General features: G+C 49.5%; 1 protein-coding gene across 1 annotated transcript; it reads left to right on the top strand.

Annotated features, from left to right (window-relative positions):
- The first annotated feature begins 567 nt into the window (after positions 1–567).
- On the top strand, positions 568–19,505 carry rgrb (retinal G protein coupled receptor b). The gene is made up of 7 exons (XM_081392552.1): positions 568–955; positions 1,664–1,820; positions 8,678–8,799; positions 8,965–9,124; positions 18,174–18,291; positions 18,527–18,640; positions 18,735–19,505. The coding sequence occupies exons 1-7, from the start codon at positions 880–882 to the stop codon at positions 18,861–18,863; spliced, it is 876 nt and encodes a 291-aa protein (XP_081248678.1). The 5' UTR covers positions 568–879; the 3' UTR covers positions 18,864–19,505.
- The last annotated feature ends 3,586 nt before the right edge of the window (positions 19,506–23,091 follow it).

The following is a 23,091-nucleotide window of genomic DNA, read 5'->3' on the forward strand; positions in this document are numbered from 1 at the left end:
TTAATTTAATAGAATCTCTTATCAGAGGAAAACAACAGGGGAAAGTACTAATGCTTCAAATGCTCCAGCTTTGTTCTTTGGAGAGTCTCTGTCAGCTAAAAGACTTTAGTGAGATTATAGTGAACCCATTTCATTCGAGTTTTGTACAGTGTACGCATATTATTTCCCAATGGCATTAACATCTGAATTCTAAGAACAAAGAATTAGTTTCCTAATTGCAACCTTTGATTTGAATTCAGCAGAAAAGTGTTTAACAGTCTTGTTTAAAAGTGTGTCTTCACAAAATACAGACATTGTTGATTGATTCTGACACTTATTTGATCTCTAGCAAAAAGGTTTAGTTTAGGTTTAGGTTAGGGTTAGTTTAGCTTAATGTTAGGCTTAGATTATGTTAGGTTGAGGGATGAAGATGAAGCTGCAGAATATGAACTAAATTTAGGAAGCTAAAATGTCTGCATACTATTTATGTTCTTTATGGTGAAAATAAAACTTTTTGAGGATTTGAATTCCACCACGCCCCTTTAAACCTTCAAAATAAATATAATAATATATATAACGTTGGCCATAGCAAATACAAATACATATATATGACAAGCTCACTATGATTAGGTTTAGGGTTAGGTATTTGATGTTTGAGCGTGTATAGTGTTCATTAGCAAATCATGAGTGTGTGATTGTTTGTTCTTCGCTCTTCTCGGACGCATGACTGAGGAGAATGAGCGCAGCAGCTTTTATTTCACAAACTTCTGCGGCATTAAAAATTAAAACATTCCTGCGGGGATTTCAGAGGCTTTAAATCTCACACGCGCTTTCACAAGGAAAGAGACACACATATAAAGTCTGCCACTGTTAGCGGACAGCAGTGAGAAACTGTTGAAAATGGCTTCATACACGTTACCGGAGGGTTTCAGTGATTTTGACATGTTCGCCTTCGGATCCGCGCTGCTGGTCGGCGGTGAGTGACGCTGATCAATCAATCAATCGATGGATCCATTCATCTATGCTGGATAGCCCTTCTACGATGAATGTATTGACAAACATAACTGATAAATGCATGACGCAGTTCAGGATTGCCATTGTGTTTGATTGATTAATGAAGGCTGGTTTATCGATTAATGAGAGCTGGTCTTGTTGATCTACAGAGTCCTCTGCTAGTGTGTTTGCTTATTGAGTTCACAAAACCTGTGTATATATTTAAACAAATCTATTGATAACTTATTTTAAAAAGAAAGTTAGGCTACGTAAATAAACTTTTCTGAAAGTTTCTGAATTAAAAAAATAGTCAGTACAGTGATGGTATCTCATCATAAGCTGAGCTGGATGATGACATCACTGTTTTCTGCAGAACTGCTTCATAGATGAAATGAATTTATTCAATAATTGATGATCTTTACAGCGAAACACTGAACTGACTTCAGCTGAACAACAGCTGAAATGCATAATTTCCCTGTTATCTCTGTAAAGCTGCTTTAAAACAATCAGTATTGTATAAAGCGCTGTAGAAATAAAGCTGACTTGACATGGTTATTATTGGTACTTTTTCGTTAGTGTGGACTTGTAAGTCTTCTAACAGCATTATATAGCCTATTATTTTTCTCTGTTTATTGCTGTGCACACCGTTGTGAATTCCGTACGGTCTGAATATCTGAATGTTTTCTTTCAGGCCTTCTCGGCTTCTTCCTTAATGTGATCTCAGTGATGGCGTTCCTCCGAGTGCGAGAGATGCAGACGCCCAATAACTTCTTCATTTTTAACCTGGCCGTGGCGGATCTGAGCCTCAATATTAACGGGCTGGTGGCTGCGTATGCCAGTTATCTGAGGTAAGACCAGCTGAACCTTTTTTTTTTTTTTTTTTTACCAGGTTTAAAAAACTCATTGAGATTAAAATCTCTTTTACAAGAGTGACCTGACCAAGATGGCAGCTACAGTAACATAGACATACAAATACACATCAAAACGTACTCGGTTACTAATGTAACCTCGGTTCTCTCTAGAAGAGGGAACGAGTATTGCGTAAGTAGCTTACGCATCGGGAAAGTCTTCTTTCTTCGAGATCTGAAGCCAAAAAATTATCCTTAATTTTGTATTCATTGTCAACGCAGTGCAGCAGCCGACAGACCTAGGCAGGCTAAATAAGCGTGCTCATTGGCTGCTCGGCTGCAACTGCTTAAGCCTATCGGTGAGCGATCTGAACGCGGCAACCAATGAGGGCGCTTCGCGCCCTCCACACCCTTCTAACCGTCAGAATGGGCGTGGCCAGCGTGTATATATTCAGCGCTCACAGGCTAAAATTCTGGTTTTCGCAGTCTGAAGCGCAAAAGCTCGTGGCGCGACACGGCAGGTTACGCAATACTCGTTCCCTCTTCTAGAGAGAACCGAGGTTACATTAGTAACCGAGTACGTTCTCTTACGAGAGGTTCTCTCGTATTGCGTAAGTAGCTTACGCATCGGGAACCCTTTGTCAACGCCGTGTGCGCCGAGCATCCAGCCCATGAATCCCAGGGGAACCGGGGAAAACACTCTGCTGGGAAATGTGGCCGGTCGGAGAGACGGGCCAGCGCAGTACATGCACTTCATGCAGCATATGAAATAGAGCGGCGCGGCCGGTCTATAAACATAACAGTACAAACAGTAGGGCCGGCGGAGCGAGCCCATACAGTACATAAGCACTCATAAGGGTAGGAGAAAACGACATAGTCGGTCTCACATGAAGAGAAAAATTCCCGCGCGGCAGAGAATAATGCGGGCGGCCAGCAGCGCGGGCCAGCACCGATAACAGCGCGTAATGGGAAATAGGAAACAGAACGGATCAGCCGGTCTGAGTCAAACACTTCACCCTGAGTAGTTACCAGAATAGCGCCAGCATATGAACGTAGTCTGCACACGGGAGCTGGGCAGAGCATACATGTCACTTATACTGACAATATTTTTGCCTGTAGGGCAGGAACTTCCAGGTTATAAAACCTCACGAATGTTGACGGGGAGGCCCAGCTCGCCGCCATACAAATGTCGTGGATAGAAATTCCGCTGGACCAGGCCCACGACGAGGCCATGCCTCTAGTGGAATGGGCTCTGATGCCCAGAGGGCACTGCAGGTGTTTGGAGGCATAAGCTGCTGCTATCGCGTCCACTATCCACCTGGACAAGCTCTGCTTCGAGGCGGCAAGACCTTTGGTGCGTCCGCCGAAGGAAACAAAGAGCTGCTTTGAACGCCTGAAAGCGGCGGAGCGCGTGATGTAAACTCTCAGCGCCCGGACAGGGCATAGGAGGTTATCACTGTCCCCACTATCGGATGCTGGCAGAGCCGAGAGGGAAATAACTTGTGCCCTAAACAGGGTTCCAATCGCTTTGGGGATGTAACCGTGCCTCGGTCTGAGAATGACTTTCGAGTCATTCGGCCCGAACTCGAGACATGCAGGGCTAACAGATAGTGCGTGCAAATCACCCACTCGTTTGACTGAAGACAGAGCTATCAGAAAAACGGTTTTAAGCGACAGATACTTTAGATCCGCGGATTCAAGCGGTTCAAAGGGAAAAGCCTTTAGGGCCGCCAGGACCAAGGACAGATCCCACGAGGGAACCGCATCCGTCTAGCTCCTCTGAGGAAGCGGATAATGAGCTCATTCCTTCCCATTGCCCGGCCGCGCGTCGTCTCAGCGAACGCTGTAATAGCGGCCACATATACTTAGAGCGTGGAAGGGGATCTGCCCTTTTCCAACAGCTCTTGTAAGAAGGAGAGCACCCGCGGGACCCCGCATGCGCACGGATCCAGGTTTTGAGTAGCGCACCATTTAGAAAACACCGACCATTTAGACGCATAGAGCCGTATCGTGGAGGGGGCTCTCGACTGTGTGATCGTGTTCATGACCCCTTCTGACAGGTCAACGGGTATCCATTGATCACCCATGCATGCAGCGACCAGCGCTCTGGATGGGGATGCCAGATCGATCCAGCGGCTTGGGAGAGGAGATCCTTTCTCACCGGGATCGGCCACGGGGGTGAGTGCGACAGCCTCACTAGCTCTGGGTACCAAGTTTGGTTTTCCCATCGCGGGGCTATAAGCAGCACTGAGTGGTGCGTTTCTCTGATCCTCGAAATGACCTGTGGCAACAGGGAGATCGGAGGAAAAGCATACAGCGGGAGGCTGGGCCATGTCTGGGACAGCGCGTCCTCGCTCTTCAAATAAAACTTCAGGCATTGAGCATTGTCTTTCGACGCAAAGAGGTCGATTTCCGCTCTGCCGAATAGGCGCCAGAGAAACTGGACTGTCTGGAGGTGCAGAGACCATTCTCCCGGGGGAATGTTGTCCCTGGACAGTCTGTCTGGACCGACATTCAGGTGGCCCGGTACGTGCGCGGCTTTCAGCGAGCGCAGCGAGCGGTAAGCCCACACGAGAAGGTGTTCTGTCAGCCTGCACAGATTCCTGGATCTGACACCGCCCTGTCGGTACACATAGGATACCACGGACATGTTGTCCGAGCGGACTAGCACATGGTGATCCCGTATGAATGGGAGGAAGCGCCTGAGCGCATTCTCGACCGCTATCATCTCCAAACAGTTTATGTGGAGGCATTTTTCCCGGTCTGACCATAGGCCAAAAGCCGGTTTGCCCTCGAACAGAGCGCCCCAGCCTGAGGTGGAAGCGTCCGTCGAGATAATTTTGCGGTGTGAGATAGCTCCCATTGTCACTCCCCGCTGGTACCAGTCGGCCGCTAACCAGGGCTTCAGAGCTGAAACGCAGCTCTGAGTCACTCTGATGCGAATACCGCCGGAAGCCCATGCTCTGTGAGGCACTCGGGCATTCAGCCAGCGTTGTAGCGGGCGCATTCGTAAAAGACCCAGCCGAAGCACTGCTGCGGCTGAGGCCATACAACCCAGTAGCCTCTGAAATGTTTTGAGAGGTACGGTGCTGCCCGGCCGGAGGGACGCGGCCAGGCGTCGAATGCAGCGCGCGCGCTGTGTCGACAGAGGGGCCGTGTACTGATATACCTGACCGTCGAAGGCGAATCTCAAGAATGGCCTGTGACGGGGTATTATCAGGATCTGAAAAGCACGCGTCTTTTAGATCGAGAGATATAAACCAGTCCCTCGGGCGAATTTGCGCGAGAATTTGTCTGGTTGTGAGCATTTTGAACGGTCTTCTCATAAGAGCCTCGTTCAAACGTCTCAGATCCAAAATTGGTCTGAGTGCTCCGTCCTTCTTGGGAACGAGGAAATAACGGCTGTAAAAGCCCGACTCGCTCATGGAAGGGGAAACCGGTTCCATAGCCCTTTTGCACAGAAGTGTAGCTATTTCTGCTCGAAGTAGATGTGCTACTTCCCCATTCACTCTGGTCTCGATACGCGCTTGAAAGCGCGGAGGGCGGCGAGCGAACTGCAGAGTATAGCCCTGTTTTACTGTGCTTACCACCCGTTCTGATGCGCCTGGAATAGTTTCCCACGCTTTTGCGTGTACAGCCAGGGGCAGAATGGCCTCCGGGCTCCGATCGCCGCGCATCGCGGGCTCGAGAGCTCGAAACGGAGGGGCGGGCGCGCGTGCTCTTGGTGCTTAGATACGGCAGATCGCACGCAGCGATAGCTGGCCGTTTTACACACAGTGTCCCGGTGGCTTTAGACGGGGAACATAAAGTGTGAGGCGCGACGCCGGGGCGAAAATGTTCGTTAGTATGTGTGAGCGCTCGAGGGCGGGCACAGGAGTTACATTCAGGGGCGGGCGCGGAGCGCGCGCTCTTGGTGGTTAGATACGGCGGATCGCACGTAGCGATAGCTGGCCGTTTTACACACAGTGTCCCGGTGGCTTTGGACGGGGAACATATAGTGTGAGGCGCGAAAATGTATGTGTGAGCGCTCGAGGGCGGGCACAGGACTCACATTTAAAACATGACCGGTCGTGCGAGGCCGTGTGACAGAGCGGGCAGTGAGTAGGTGTGGGCACGGAGAAGTGGACACGTGACCTACTTTTAACACTAAAGCGGCTTTTGCCTGCTTCATGAGAGTGGGCTCTGTGAGAGACACGGGATGTATAGTGCTTGTGTACAGGGGTGAGCACAGAACGTGGGCACATTCACTGTACTAGAAACACATACGGCGTCAGCCGTGCAACCAGACATTATGCTCTTTTGACATTTTTCTGGGTTGCCGTGAGAACGGCGGATGCGCGCAGGCGAGCGGGTAGATACCGGCTCGTTGACTGCGGGGTAAACAGCTGCAGTAGCCGTGGCAACGGGGACTGACAGAGCGTTAAGCTTCGACGGTGGTCCAGCCGCAGGGCTGCGGGATTTAACCGTCTTTTCTTCTCTCGTGTTTAGACGCTCAAAAAATACTCGAGCACCCTGAGAAGGTGTGGTGCGAGGGGCGGGTTCGCTTTCTGTAAGTAAGAAAGACTGGCCGCGAGCTCGGAGAAGCAAGCAGCATAAATTTTATTTTCCCCGAGAGCTGGGATCGAACGCGGGTCTCTCGCATGAATGCGTATGATTCTGCCACTGAGCCACAGGGGAATTACATAGGCTTTCAGTTAGCGCGAGCATATAAAAAGCGACCTCATGTGTCGCGTCGGCGTTCGTTTGCAGGCGAGCGTGTGTTTAAAACAGGCTCGTTTACTGCAATAGTAATATTTCCAGTCGCCTGAACTTAAGAGGGGACTGAGAAATGTGTGAGGATTGGCGGTTGTCCAGCCGTAGCGAGACTAACACACTCTCTTCTCTTTTCGCCGGTGAGTGAGGCGCGCACGCTGAACGCTGCTCGTGACCGTCCGCTTTGTCATCCCTTGAACGGCGCAATCTGCGCGGCCCAACGAGGGAGAGAGCGGGCTTGTTTTCTGTATGTAAGAAAAACTGGCCGCGAGCTCGGAGAAGCGAACAGCATAAACTTTAACTGCCGCGAGAGCGGGGACCGAACCCCGGTCTCTAGCTTGACAGTCTAGGATTCCGCCACTGAGCCACAGGGGAGAATACATTAGTATCATGTCTTGTGACGGCGTTTGCTTGCAGGCGAGCGTGTATTTATAACAGGCTCGTATACTGCAATAGTAACAATTCCAGTTGCCTGAACTTAAGAGGGGACTGAGAAATGTGTGAGAATGGAGGTTATAGTCCAGGCCACGGCGGGACGAAAACACTCTGTTCCCCTTTCACCAGTGACGCGCGAGGACGGAGTAGCTTTCTTGTAACGTAAAGAGAGCTCAGACCGTCCGCTCCTGCCATCCCTTGTGAGCGGCGCAGTTTGCGCGGCTCGAACAGAGGGAGAGGAAACTCGCTCCGAGACTTCCGCTTCTGCCATCCCTCGTGAGCGGCTCAGTTTGCGCGGCTCGAACAGAGGGAGAGGAAACTCGCTCCGAGACCGTCCGCTCCTGCCATCCCTCGTGAGCGGCGTATTGCACGGCTCGAACAGAGGGAGAGGAAACTCGCTCCGAGACCGTCCGCTTCTGCCATCCCTCGTGAGCGGCTCAGTTTGCGCGGCTCGAACAGAGGGAGAGGAAACTCGCTCCGAGACCGTCCGCTCCTGCCATCCCTCGTGAGCGGCTCAGTTTGCGCGGCTCGAACAGAGGGAGAGGAAACTCGCTCCGAGACCGTCCGCTTCTGCCATCCCTTGTGAGCGGCGTATTGCACGGCTCGAACAGAGGGAGAGTACGGGTATCTATCACATTCGCCTCATCTCCTGACGCGGCGGCGGCGCGGGCAGAGCCGGCGGTAGAGCGGCCGGGAGGGAGAGGGCGAGAGAGAGCTCGAGGGAGAGGTTCCGGCGAGCTCCTCAGTCACAACAGTCTCCGGTGGTCGCTGCGAGCGGCGCTTCTTATTGCGCGGCCCGGCAGGGACAGGCGGAGCGACAGCTTGGTCGAAAGCTTCAAGTCGAGCCCGCAGGGTCGACATTGAAAGCTCTTCGCACTCTGAGAGTGCGGTGGCGGCGTGCCCGCGGCCCAGGCGGAGAGCGCAGAGAGGTGGCGGTCTCCGTTGCTGAGCGGGGCGCGGCACGAGCCGCAAAAACGAGGCGTTTTTACAAAAACGCCTCGTGCTCTTTTAGAGTACACACAGAAACAGTAATAATGTAAAGGATATGTCGCCGGATAGCGTAGCAGGCACGGATGGCTGAAGGCGGCGAAGACGGCCGGCTTCCTCAGGCGCTGTCCTAAGCTTGCTGGTCGCTGGTTTCAACGGCGGCGGCTCTCAAGATCCAGCGATGCGAAGAGTGTCGCTGAAGACAAGAAAACCAGAATTTTAGCCTGTGAGCGCTGAATATATACACGCTGGCCACGCCCATTCTGACGGTTAGAAGGGTGTGGAGGGCGCGAAGCGCCCTCATTGGTTGCCGCGTTCAGATCGCTCACCGATAGGCTTAAGCAGTTGCAGCCGAGCAGCCAATGAGCACGCTTATTTAGCCTGCCTAGGTCTGTCGGCTGCTGCACTGCGTTGACAATGAATACAAAATTAAGGATAATTTTTTGGCTTCAGATCTCGAAGAAAGAAGACTTTCCCGATGCGTAAGCTACTTACGCAATACGAGAGAACCTCTCGTAAGAGAACACAAGAACTACTGCATCATTTCAGAACTGAACGTTTACAAAGTTTAATTTGCTTCTGAAAGTTGTATCTCTCTCTCTCTCTCTCTCTCTCTCTCTCTCTCTCATTGTATGTATGTTGAAATACCAGTGTTTATTTGTGTTTTTTCTGACCTCTGACAGATACTGGCCATTCGGGTCCGAAGGCTGTCAGATTCACGCGTTTCAGGGAATGGTGTCGATTCTCGCCTCCATCAGTTTTCTGGGTGCCATTGCTTGGGACAGGTATCATCAGTACTGCACCAGTGAGTATATCCAAACATCTTCCACCCAGAAAAGCGTTACTGAATTATCCTTCAGTGTTCATGGTGCCTCATTTCCTTAAGCCTTGCGTTCAGTGTTTGTAATGGTTCAGTGTGTTCAGTGACCCGCTGTTAGTCGGTAGATGAGTGAGTGGAGTGTGTTTGCAGAGCAGAAGATGTTTTGGAGCACATCTGGAACCATGAGCGCCCTCGTCTGGATCCTGGCCGTGTTCTGGGCCGCTCTGCCACTGCCTGCTATTGGCTGGGGAGTGTTTGACTTTGAGCCAATGAGAACCTGCTGCACACTGGACTACACACTCGGAGACAGGTAACACCTCACACACCTCACACACCTGACTCCATCTCACACACCTGACTCCAACACCTCACACACCTGACTCTATCTCACACACCTGACTCCAACACCTCACACACCTGACTCTATCTCACACACCTGACTCCAACACCTCACACACCTGACTCCATCTCACACACATGACTCCAACACCTCACACACCTCACACACCTGACTCCATCTCACACACCTGACTCCCACACCTCACACACCTGACTCTGACTCCCACACCTCACACACCTGTCTCCACCTCACATACCTGACTCCACCTCACATACCTGACTCCACCTCACATACCTGACTCCAACACCTCACACACCTGACTCCAACACCTCACACACCTGACTCCATCTCACACACCTGACTCCAACACCTCACACACCTGACTCCATCTCACACACTTGACTCCCACACCTCACACACCTGACTCCAACACCTCACACACCTGACTCCATCTCACACACGACTCCAACACCTCACACACCTCACACACCTGACTCCATCTCACACACCTGACTCCATCTCACACACCTGACTCCACCTCACACACCTGACTCCATCTCACACACCTGACTCCACCTCACACACCTGACTCCATCTCACACACCTGACTCCAACACCTCACACACCTGACTCCACCTCACATACCTGACTCACATACCTCACACACCTGACTCCACCTCACACACCTGACTCCCACACCTCACATACCTGACTCCAACACCTCACACACCTGACTCCAACACCTCACACACCTGACTCCAACACCTCACACACCTGACTCCAACACCTCACACACCTGACTCACACACCTGACTCCAACACCTCACACACCTGACTCCAACACCTCACACACCTGACTCACACACCTGACTCCAACACCTGACTTCACCTCACACACCTGACTCCAACACCTCACACACCTGACTCCCACACCTCACACACCTGACTCACACACCTGACTCCAACACCTCACACACCTAACTCCAACACCTCACACACCTGACTCCCACACCTCACACACCTGACTCCTCACACCTGACTCCAACACCTGACTCCACCTCACACACCTGACTCCACCTCACACACCTGACTCCAACACCTTACACACCTGACTCCAACACCTCACACACCTGACTCCAAAACCTGACTCCACCTCACACACCTGACTCCAACACCTCACACACCTGACTCCACCTCACACACCTGACTCACACACTTGACTCCAACACCTGACTCACACACTTGACTCCAACACCTCACACACCTGACTCCACCTCACACACCTGACTTCAACACCTCACACACCTGACTCCAACACCTCACACACCTGACTCCACCTCACACACCTGACTCACACACTTGACTCCAACACCTGACTCACACACTTGACTCCAACACCTCACACACCTGACTCCAACTCACACACCTGACTCCAACACCTCACACACCTGACTCCACCTCACACACCTGACACACACACCTGACTCCCACACCTCACAAACTGACTCCATCTCACAGACCTTACTCCCACACCTCACACACCTGACTCCACCTCACACACCTAACTCCAACACCTGACTCCACCTCACACACACCTGGGGATACTTAATTTAATTAATCAATCAACAATACTATTGATGAGCATTACCAAATGTGGACGTTTTACACTAGAAACAAACACTGATGTACTATTATATTTAATACTGTGAAGCTGCTTTGATACAATCTGTATTGTGAAAAGCGCTATATAAATAAAGTTGACACCTGACTCCCACACCTCACACACCTGACTCACACACCTGACTCACACACCTGACTCCAAAACCTGACTCCAACACCTCACACACCTGACTCACACACTTGATTCCAAAACCTGACTCCAACACCTCACACACCTGACTCACACACCTGACTCCAAAACCTGACTCCAACACCTCACACACCTGACTCACACACCTGACTCCAACACCTCACACACCTGACTCACACACTTGACTCCAACACCTGACTCCACCTCACACACCTGACTCCAACTCACACACCTCACACAACCTCACACACCTGACTCCATCTCACAGACCTGACTCCCACACCTCACACACCTGACTCCATCTCACACACCTGACTCCACCTCACATACCTGACTCCATCTCACACACCTGACTCCAACACCTGACTCCATCTCACACACCTGACTCACACACTTGATTCCAAAACCTGACTCCAACACCTCACACACCTGACTCCATCTCACAGACCTGACTCCCACACCTCACACACCTGACTCCATCTCACACACCTGACTCCACCTCACATACCTGACTCCATCTCACACACCTGACTCACACACCTGACTCCAACACCTCACACACCTGACTCACACACTTGACTCCAACACCTGACTCCACCTCACACACCTGACTCCAACTCACACACCTCACACAACCTCACACACCTGACTCCATCTCACAGACCTGACTCCCACACCTCACACACCTGACTCCATCTCACACACCTGACTCCACCTCACATACCTGACTCCATCTCACACACCTGACTCCAACACCTGACTCCATCTCACACACCTGACTCACACACTTGATTCCAAAACCTGACTCCAACACCTCACACACCTGACTCACACACCTGACTCCAACACCTGACTCCATCTCACACACATGACTCCAACACCTCACACACCTCACACACCTGACTCCATCTCACACACCTGACTCCACCTCACACACCTGACTCCACCTCACACACCTGACTCCAACACCTCACACACTTGACTCCAACACCTCACACACTTGACTCCAACACACACACCTGACTCCAACACCTCACACACCTGACTCCAACACCTCACACACCTGACTCCAACACCTCACACACCTGACTCCAACACCTCACACACCTCACACACCTGACTCCATCTCACAGACCTTACTCCCACACCTCACACACCTGACTCCATCTCACACACCTGACTCCACCTCACACACCTGACTCCACCTCACACACCTGACTCCAACACCTGACTCCATCTCACACACCTGACTCACACACTCCATCTCACACACCTGACTCCAACACCTCACACACATGACTCCAACTCACACACCTGACTCCAACACCTGACTCCATCTCACACACATGACTCCAACACCTCACACACCTCACACACCTGACTCCATCTCACACACCTGACTCCACCTCACACACCTGACTCCATCTCACACACCTGACTCCCACACCTCACACACCTCACACACCTGACTCCATCTCACAGACCTTACTCCCACACCTCACACACCTGACTCCATCTCACACACCTGACTCCACCTCACACACCTGACTCCACCTCACACACCTGACTCCAACACCTGACTCCATCTCACACACCTGACTCACACACTCCATCTCACACACCTGACTCCAACACCTCACACACATGACTCCAACTCACACACCTGACTCCAACACCTGACTCCATCTCACACACATGACTCCAACACCTCACACACCTCACACACCTGACTCCATCTCACACACCTGACTCCACCTCACACACCTGACTCCACCTCACACACCTGACTCCAACACCTGACTCCATCTCACACACCTGACTCACACACTCCATCTCACACACCTGACTCCAACACCTCACACACATGACTCCAACTCACACACCTGACTCCAACACCTGACTCCATCTCACACACATGACTCCAACACCTCACACACCTCACACACCTGACTCCATCTCACACACCTGACTCCATCTCACACACCTGACTCCACCTCACACACCTGACTCCATCTCACAGACCTTACTCCCACACCTCACACACCTGACTCACACACCTGACTCCACCTCAAACACCTGACTCCAACACCTCACACACCTGACTCCACCTCACACACCTGACTTCAACACCTCACACACCTGACTCCAACACCTCACACCTGACTCGCACACCTGACTCCAACTCACACACCTGACTCCAACACCTCACACACCTGACTCCACCTCACACACCTGACACACACACCTGACTCCCACACCTCACACACTGACTCCATCTCACAGACCTTACTCCCACACCTCACACACCTGACTCACACACCTGACTCCACCTCAAACACCTGACTCCAACACCTCACACACCTAACTCCAACACCTGACTCCACCTCACACACCTGACTCCACCTCAAACACCTGACTCCAACACCTCACACACCTGACTCCACCTCACACACCTGGGGATACTTAATTTAATTAATCAATCAACAATACTATTGATGAGCATTACCAAACGTGGACGTTTTACACTAGAAACAAACACTGATGTACTATTTTATTTAATACTGTGAAGCTGCTTTGATACAATCTGTATCGTGAAAAGCGCTATATAAATAAAGTTGACACCTGACTCCCACACCTCACACACCTGACTCCAACACCTCACACACCTGACTCCAAAACCTGACTCCACCTCACACACCTGACTCCAACACCTCACACACCTGACTCCAACACCTCACACACTTGACTCCAACACCTCACACACCTGACTCCAACACCTCAAACACCTGACTCCAACACCTCACACACTTGACTCCAACACCTCACACACCTGACTCCAACACCTCAAACACTTGACTCCAACACCTCACACACTTGACTCCAACACCTCACACACATGACTCCAACACCTCAAACACCTGACTCCAACACCTCACACACCTGACTCCAACACCTCACACACTTGACTCCAACACCTCACACACCTGACTCCAACACCTCAAACACCTGACTCCAACACCTCACACACTTGACTCCACCTCACACACCTGACTCACACACCTGACTCCACCTCACACACCTGACTCCACCTCACACACCTGACTCCCACACCTCACACACCTGACTCAACCAGATACCACCTCACACACCTGACTCCACCTCACACACCTGACTCACACACCTGACTCCAACACCTCAAACACCTGACTCCAACACCTCACACACTTGACTCCACCTCACACACCTGACTCCACCTCACACACCTGACTCCACCTCACACACCTGACTCCCACACCTCACATACCCCTTTTTCCACCAGCATGAACTGGGTGCTAGATCAGAGCCAGAGCTATTGCCAGTTCAGAGTTGGTTCGACTGACGAGCTTTCTAAGAACCGGTTTGCCTTTCCACAGGCCAGAGAGCCGCCACAGAGCCAGATCTTACGTCACTGTATACATCTCATGTTGCCCAGCAACGCTAGCGCGGCAGCGCCAAACACAAGCACAAGGAGTCATATGCTCTCCAAACACTCCCACAGCTCCGATCGGTTTGGGTTAGTTTTATAGTAACGTAACTTGCATAGATGGAGATTACAATCTAGCTGCTATTAGCTTGATTAGCTGCTATTTAAAAAATGGTGGTCACAAGTTTCTGTTCGTCTTGTTGATCACGGTAACCCCGCCCCTGACGCAAACGGTTCTTACTTCTAGACCAGCAATGTTTTGGTCCTACTAAAGAACCACTTTTCCTGGTTCAGAGCTGGTGCTTTGGGTGTCGAAAGACAAAGAACTGATTTGAAACTAGGCTCTGGCTCTGAACCAGCACTCAAACTGCCTTGGTGGAAAAGGGGTAACACACCTGACTCCAACACCTCACACACCTGACTCCATCTCACACACCTGACTCACACACCTGACTCACACCTACCTCACACACCTCACACACCTGACTCAACCAGATACCACCTCACACACCTGACTCCACCTCACACACCTGACTCACACACCTGACTCCAACACCTCAAACACCTGACTCCAACACCTCACACACTTGACTCCACCTCACACACCTGACTCCACCTCACACACCTGACTCCACCTCACACACCTGACTCCCACACCTCACATACCCCTTTTTCCACCAGCATGAACTGGGTGCTAGATCAGAGCCAGAGCTATTGCCAGTTCAGAGTTGGTTCGACTGACGAGCTTTCTAAGAACCGGTTTGCCTTTCCACAGGCCAGAGAGCCGCCACAGAGCCAGATCTTACGTCACTGTATACATCTCATGTTGCCCAGCAACGCTAGCGCGGCAGCGCCAAACACAAGCACAAGGAGTCATATGCTCTCCAAACACTCCCACAGCTCCGATCGGTTTGGGTTAGTTTTATAGTAACGTAACTTGCATAGATGGAGATTACAATCTAGCTGCTATTAGCTTGATTAGCTGCTATTTAAAAAATGGTGGTCACAAGTTTCTGTTCGTCTTGTTGATCACGGTAACCCCGCCCCTGACGCAAACGGTTCTTACTTCTAGACCAGCAATGTTTTGGTCCTACTAAAGAACCACTTTTCCTGGTTCAGAGCTGGTGCTTTGGGTGTCGAAAGACAAAGAACTGATTTGAAACTAGGCTCTGGCTCTGAACCAGCACTCAAACTGCCTTGGTGGAAAAGGGGTAACACACCTGACTCCAACACCTCACACACCTGACTCCATCTCACACACCTGACTCACACACCTGACTCACACCTGACTCACACACCTCACACACCTGACTCCACCTCACACACCTGACTCACACACCTCACACACCTGACTCCACCTCACACACCTGACTCCACCTCACACACCTGACTCACACACCTCACACACCTGACTCACACACCTCACACACCTGACTCACACACCTGACTCACACACCTGACTCACACACCTCACACACCTGACTCCATCTCACACACCTGACTCCATCTCACACACCTGACTCCATCTCACACACCTGACTCTACCTCACACACCTGACTCACACACCTCACACACCTGACTCACACACCTCACACACCTGACTCCATCTCACACACCTGACTCCATCTCACACACCTGACTCCATCTCACACACCTCACACACCTGACTCCATCTCACACACCTGACTCACACACCTCACACACCTGACTCAACCAGATACCACCTCACACACCTGACTCCACCTCACACACCTGACTCACACACCTGACTCCACCTCACACACCTGACTCACACACCTCACACACCTGACACACCTGACTCACACACCTCACACACCTCACACACCTGACTCCACCTGACTCCACCTCACACACCTGACTCCATCTCACACACCTGACTCCATCTCACACACCTGACTCACACACCTCACACACCTGACTCACACACCTCACACACCTGACTCCATCTCACACACCTGACTCACACACCTCACACACCTGACTCCATTTCACACACCTGACTCCATCTCACACACCTGACTCTACCTCACACACCTGACTCCAGGCTTGTTCGACTTCATGCAGCTCTGCGCAGACCGATCGGCGGCTGACTTGAAGCAGTGCATGCCGGTTAGAAATTTTGTCCGACTTGATACAGCGCCGACGCCACGTGACTGTGACGTATGCCATCAAAGTACCGCGAGAGCAATACGAGAGTAGCCGGAGAACTCAGCCAGCGCAGCTTCTCAAGAGCGGCTGCACTGGGCTGCACGAGGGCTGATGACGACACAGCTGTTCCACGATTGGCCGGATTCACCGCATGACAACGATCACGTGTGTTTCGTGTTTATTTCGAACACCTTTAGTTCCTCTAAAGCTCTCAAATCAGTTTATTATAACAGTGAACACTCTTTTCATGTCGTTGTCATGCTATATTGTGTCATGTTTATCAAATTAAAACTGCTTAAAAAACGTAGACTCCACTTCATTGATAGTTGCTTATGTTGAACTTTATTCTTGTTCAAACAGACGCTGTATGAAGCAGTACATAAAGTATTGAATGAAAATGTCTCTGAAACATCTGTGCATTATTAGGCAAATATTGCATTTATTTCACTGCAGCTGTGGTAAAGTATGCAAACACCACGTGAGCGGTCACTACGGGAACCAGAAAGTGTCCGACTTCACGTCTCCGTTTGCAGCTCCTCCCCGCCTGCACGCGGCTACTCTCGCAGATCGGGTGCATCCAGCCGCAGCCGATGTCGAACACACCTTCCATCTCACACACCTGACTCCACCTGACTCCACCTCACACACCTGACTCCACCTCACACACCTGACTCACACACCTCACACACCTGACTCACACACCTCACACACCTGACACACCTGACACACACCTCACACACCTGACACACCTGACTCACACACCTGACTCCATCTCACACACCTGACTCCATCTCACACACCTGCCTCACACACCTGACACACACCTCACACACCTGACTCCAACACCTCACACACCTGACTCCATCTCACACACCTGACTCCATCTCACACACCTGCCTCACACACCTGACTCCATCTCACACACCTGACTCCAACACCTCACACACCTGACTCCATCTCACACACCTGACTTCATCTCACACACCTGCCTCACACACCTGACTCCATCTCACACACCTGCCTCACACACCTGACTCCATCTCACACACCTGACTCCAACACCTCACACACCTGACTCCATCTCACACACCTGACTCCAACACCTCACACACCTGACTCCATCTCACACACCTGACTTCATCTCACACACCTGCCTCACACACCTGACTCCATCTCACACACCTGACTCCAACACCTCACACACCTGACTCCACCTCACACACCTGACTCACACACCTGACTCCACCTCACACACCTGACTCCATCTCACAAACCTGACTCCAAAACCTCACATACCAGACTCCAACACCTCACACACCTGACTCCATCACCTCACACACCTGACTCCATCTCACACACCTGACTCACACACCTGACACACCTGATGCTTTTCACCACAGTTTGCTGTAGCTCAAGGCAAAGCACAACATCCCTGAAAACGACGGCACATTACTAATCTTCAGACAGAGATAACATTGATAACAATACTGAAATGACTACTGATTCATTTATTTGCGGTGACGTAAATGATAATGCAAGAGTAATGCGTTGTTCTCTTCTCTGCTGTCATCTTCAGGAATTACATCAGCTACATGCTGACCATCACTGTTCTGTATTTAGCGTTCCCTGTTCTCATCATGCAATCCTCCTACAATGGCATCTATGCTTATTTCAAAAAGACGCACCACTTTAAGGTACTCTTACACTCTCTCCAAGTGCAATTTTAAAGGAAGTATACAAATACAATCATTCTAGTTTTAAAGGAACTCGCTTAACACAGTTTTATAGTCTCCTCAGTTGTAGATCAGGATCTAGTCCTCATCGTTCTGTGTGCTTTAAGGTCTCGTTCTTGCATTGAAAGATTGCTGGTATAGTTGATCGGACCAGACAGTGAATGCATGTCAGCAGCTCTTTCTCTCTGTCCTGTAGTTTAACACAGGTTTACCGCTGAAGATGCTGTTGTTCTGCTGGGGTCCGTATGTTCTGATGTGCACATACGCCTGCTTCGAGAACGCCAGTCTCGTTTCACCTAAGCTCAGGATGGTAAGAGAACCGTAATCAAACACGGATAAATCTTCTCTTCTCTTAATCAGCACATTAGTTCAGAATCTCAGTCTTCTACTTGTAAATCCTACAGGTTCTCCCGGTGCTCGCAAAGACGTCTCCGATCTTCCATGCAGTCATGTACGCGTACGGTAACGAGTTCTACCGCGGGGGAATCTGGCAGTTCCTCACGGGACAGAAACCTGCGGACAAGAAGAAATAAGAGTGAAAGTCTGTTCGTCGGTCCATGTAATGTTGTATTCAGAAGAATCTACAAGCGTTCACACATGATGATGTTTATGTCGAATCAGTGCCTAACACATTTGGAGATGTTTGTCCAGAATTTCCCTGAATTATTAATTGAAGACTGAAATACAGTGCGAAGCCTGAAGTGTGAGAGGTGACTTACAATTCCCACAATTCATTCAGGACATTCATTGTTGATGCCTTACTGTCTCTGTTGACTAATGAGTCAGTATTCATGTGTGAATTTATGAACAAAGAGGATTTTTCTAGCCAAAGCTTGAATCCAGTGAATGAACCGTTAATAACAAAAGGGCCTTTCTTTGTTAATCCGCAGAATAAACGTGAGGCTTAAGATGGTTGTCACAGTTTCTTCAGGGGCCCTTCAGGGGACTGATGCTTATAAAGGCTAATTAACTCAACGAGCCTGTTGACATCAGAGGGTCATTCTTCTTCACTGGTTTCATTCATAAACGTCGTTGTTCTTCACTGGTTTCATTCATAAACACTCAGCCTACTCACTAAATGATGTTTTATTAACAAAGTTCGTGAGGAGCACATTTCCACACCCCCACACAGCCCTAACCACTTACATACGGGGGGAGTACTCTGGGTTTGGGCCGACTCCGAGCTAGTTTACTCCCTCTAATTGTATGTAAGTGTGAACTTGTGAAACGCTCTCATCCCTCTACATGTGTGAGTTAGGAGTCCTAATGCCTACATTATGCAATCCAGGTTGAGAGATCTTCATGGATGGGTTCAGTGGTTAGCTCAGGTCTCTAAACAGTGGGCTAATAATCAACATGCACATTTAGGATTAAGAGATCTGGAGGCTTTTGTAATCTTCAGTAATTCCTCTGCACAAGGAGCTGCTCTCATATCGGTAGATTTGGGTTTGTGACGCATGTTTGTTTCCCAAAGCGGATCAGGATCATTAATGCGCCGGTCACAGGGCGACTCTCAGACCTGCTGACCAACAGCTCAGAAACCCTCCTCTTCCTCACACACACACACCAGTGCAGATCTGAAACCCTCCTCTTCCTCACACACACACACCAGTGCAGATCTGAAACCCTCCTCTTCCTCACACACACACACACACACACACACACACCAGTGCAGATCTGAAACCCTCCTCTTCCTCACACACACACACACACCAGTGCAGATCTGAAACCCTCTTCTTCCTCACAAACACACACACCCCAGTGCAGATCTGAAACCCTCCTCTTCCTCACACACACACACACACACACACACACACAACAGTGCAGATCTGAAACCCTTCTCTTCCTCACACACACACACACACACACACACACGTGCAGATCTGAAACCCTCCTCTTCCTCACACAAACACACACACACACCAGTGCAGATCTGAAACCCTCTTCTTCCTCACACACACACACACACACACACACCAGTGCAGATCTGAAACCCTCCTCTTCCTCACACACACACACACACACACACACCAGTGCAGATCTGAAACCCTCCTCTTCCTCACACACACCAGTGCAGATCTGAAACCCTCCTCTTCCTCACACACACACACACACACTCACACACACACACACACACACACACACACACACACCAGTGCAGATCTGAAACCCTCCTCTTCCTCACACACACACACACACACACACACACACCAGTGCAGATCTGAAACCCTCCTCTTCCTCACACACACCAGTGCAGATCTGAAACCCTCCTCTTCCTCACACACACACACACACTCACACACACACACACACACACACACACACACCAGTGCAGATCTGAAACCCTCCTCTTCCTCACACACACCAGTGCAGATCTGAAACCCTCCTCTTCCTCACACACACACTCACACACCAGTACAGATCTGAAACCCTCCTCTTCCTCACACACACACACACACACACACACACACACACACACACACACACACACACGCACACACACCAGTGCAGAAAGTCTTCTGTCATTCATTGAGCTTCTCCCTTTCTTGTCTTTAATCTTCCTTTAACGCGACTCAGTGTTGTATTTACATCTTGTATTTACATCTTTAACAGTTTCTGGACTCTCAGGCCTCATTTATAAAACCGATTTGATCTTAGAGTGTGTGTCCCAGCGGGCAGAGGTGTGAAGTCCAGGTTCAGAAAGTAAAAGTCCTCCTCAGTATTTTGTTCCAATCACCTGGATTTGCTAATTAGCACAGTTTTTCAGCCAGGAGATAACGAGTGGAATCAGCTGACTGAGTTCATGGGTGGAATAAACATGTGGCAGGACTTTTACTGTCTGACCCCTGGACTTCACACCTCTGAGCAGACGAACACACACTCGTCAGAGAGTTGGAGAACTGCGGATGTTTGGAGATCTGAGATCTGGAGATCTGCCACACGTTAATCACATTACGTTTACAAGGTGGAGACCTGAAACCATTCAGCTGCACACAATTTCAAGATCATTTGCGATTTACAAATTTCACTTCTGGAATAGAGACGTTCATTCTCTGAATCACACATCTGAGAAACGATCTCAGATCAGATGTAGGACAGTTTCTCCACAACAGTTTATAAATGAGGCTCCTGGTGTATTTAACGTGAGCTGAGAGACAAACAACTGAACACTGGCTAAAAAAAAACAACTTAACTTTAAAGTAGACAATACAGATGCAGCTAATTTGGGTTAAGAACAGTTTCATGGGAATACTTTGTCTTTTTTTCCAGATATTTGCTCTTTAAGCTGTTGTAAAGATATTTAAAGGTTTTCTAAACAGTGGTTGTCAGCTCAGATGAAGCTCAGATGAAGTAACAGCTTGAGCTCTAGTTCACACGCTCTGGGTCACTGACTCTCGATCTCAGGTTCATCTCAGATCTATCTCGGGCTGTACACTGACATTGACCCCGTGAGCTGGATTAACTTCATGACTCTTCTCAGAAAAAGCCTTGGAAATAGACATCAAAGAGCGTAAACACTCCAATAAAAACTTTCACACGGTCCTGAAGCTCTGGATTAGATCCTAGTGATGAAGATTAGACCAGTTTCTCTAAGCAAAGCTGACAGACACTTCCTATCACAGTGCAGATTTAAGACTACATTTACATTTAATCATTTATCCAAAGAGACTTACAAATGAGGAGAGCAATAGAATCAGTTAAACCAACAAAAGCGCAACAATATGCAAGTGCTGTGTGTAGAAATAGAGTAGAAGTGTTATTATTAATGGTTCAAGTGCTGGAGAAAAAGATGTGTCTTCAGCCGTTTCTTGAAAAGCTGCTCAATTCCCAATAATTGATGAGATTATCCCCCATATTCCCACAATGATCTGGTTAGTGTGATTGTTCAAATTAAGGTCTAAAAGAAACACCATCAGTGAAGAGAAAATGCTATGAGGTTACGTAAGATGCACTAATATTGCAACATCTGTAAAAGAGTCCAGTTAGTTTTATTTAGGTATATATTGCAGATGTTTCATGGACCTGAGGATAAAGGTCGGTTTGTTTAATCATTAACTCTGTGCAACAAACATTCATTCATACAGAACAACATTCTCCTCCGGCCACCTAGTGTTCATGACATGAATGTTGATGTGCCTTAAAGGAACACCCCGCCGTTTTTTCATATTAAAAAACTTGGTCCCTAATGAATGAACTGGGCTAAGCTAAGTGCTATCAAAGTGTCACCACGCGCCAGAGCGATTGAGTGCACGCACTGAGACGAGAGAGGTATGTATCAACTAGTCTTAGTTAAGGGAATAACATAGTTTAATATGAAAAAATGGTGGAGTGTTCCTTTAAGATGACTTCTTCAGTGGCGTAGGTTATTGTATGCGTGCTGTTCTTATGTGAGCGCGCACGCACAGTGAGAGTGGGAGAGATGACCGCTCTACTGCTGTTGTTTTATTATAATGTGTTTACTTCCACTTTGATCTGTTGCGTGTTTCAGAGTGTTTTCTTTTCCATGTTAACATTCGCTCTTTGACACGTATGCGAAATAGTGTGCTTAACTGAGAGGAAACATCTATAAAAGACTTGTGGAACAGCCAGTTTGTTTGCACTGTCTTTCCTATTCTTCATCTGGGCAGACTTCCAACTCTCTGACAGACGTTACACCACATCTACATTGTCACACACATTTACTCATAACGGTTATACACCTTTACATGTGGCCCTGATTATTCTCCCGTTTTGGAGAATGTACATTTAATCGTACAATTT

This window comes from Scardinius erythrophthalmus (genome assembly GCF_964197995.2).
Source record: "Scardinius erythrophthalmus genome assembly, chromosome: 18".
In the NCBI taxonomy this organism is placed as follows: Eukaryota; Metazoa; Chordata; class Actinopteri; order Cypriniformes; family Leuciscidae; genus Scardinius; species Scardinius erythrophthalmus.

Bases quoted from the DNA above. Each gene is read 5' to 3' on its own strand.
- rgrb (XM_081392552.1), top strand. From the start codon at position 880: ATGGCTTCATACACGTTACCGGAGGGTTTCAGTGATTTTGACATGTTC. The intron at 956-1,663 runs GTGAGTGACGCT...GTTTTCTTTCAG, and splicing joins ATCCGCGCTGCTGGTCGGCG to GCCTTCTCGGCTTCTTCCTT. The intron at 18,641-18,734 runs GTAAGAGAACCG...TAAATCCTACAG, and splicing joins TTTCACCTAAGCTCAGGATG to GTTCTCCCGGTGCTCGCAAA.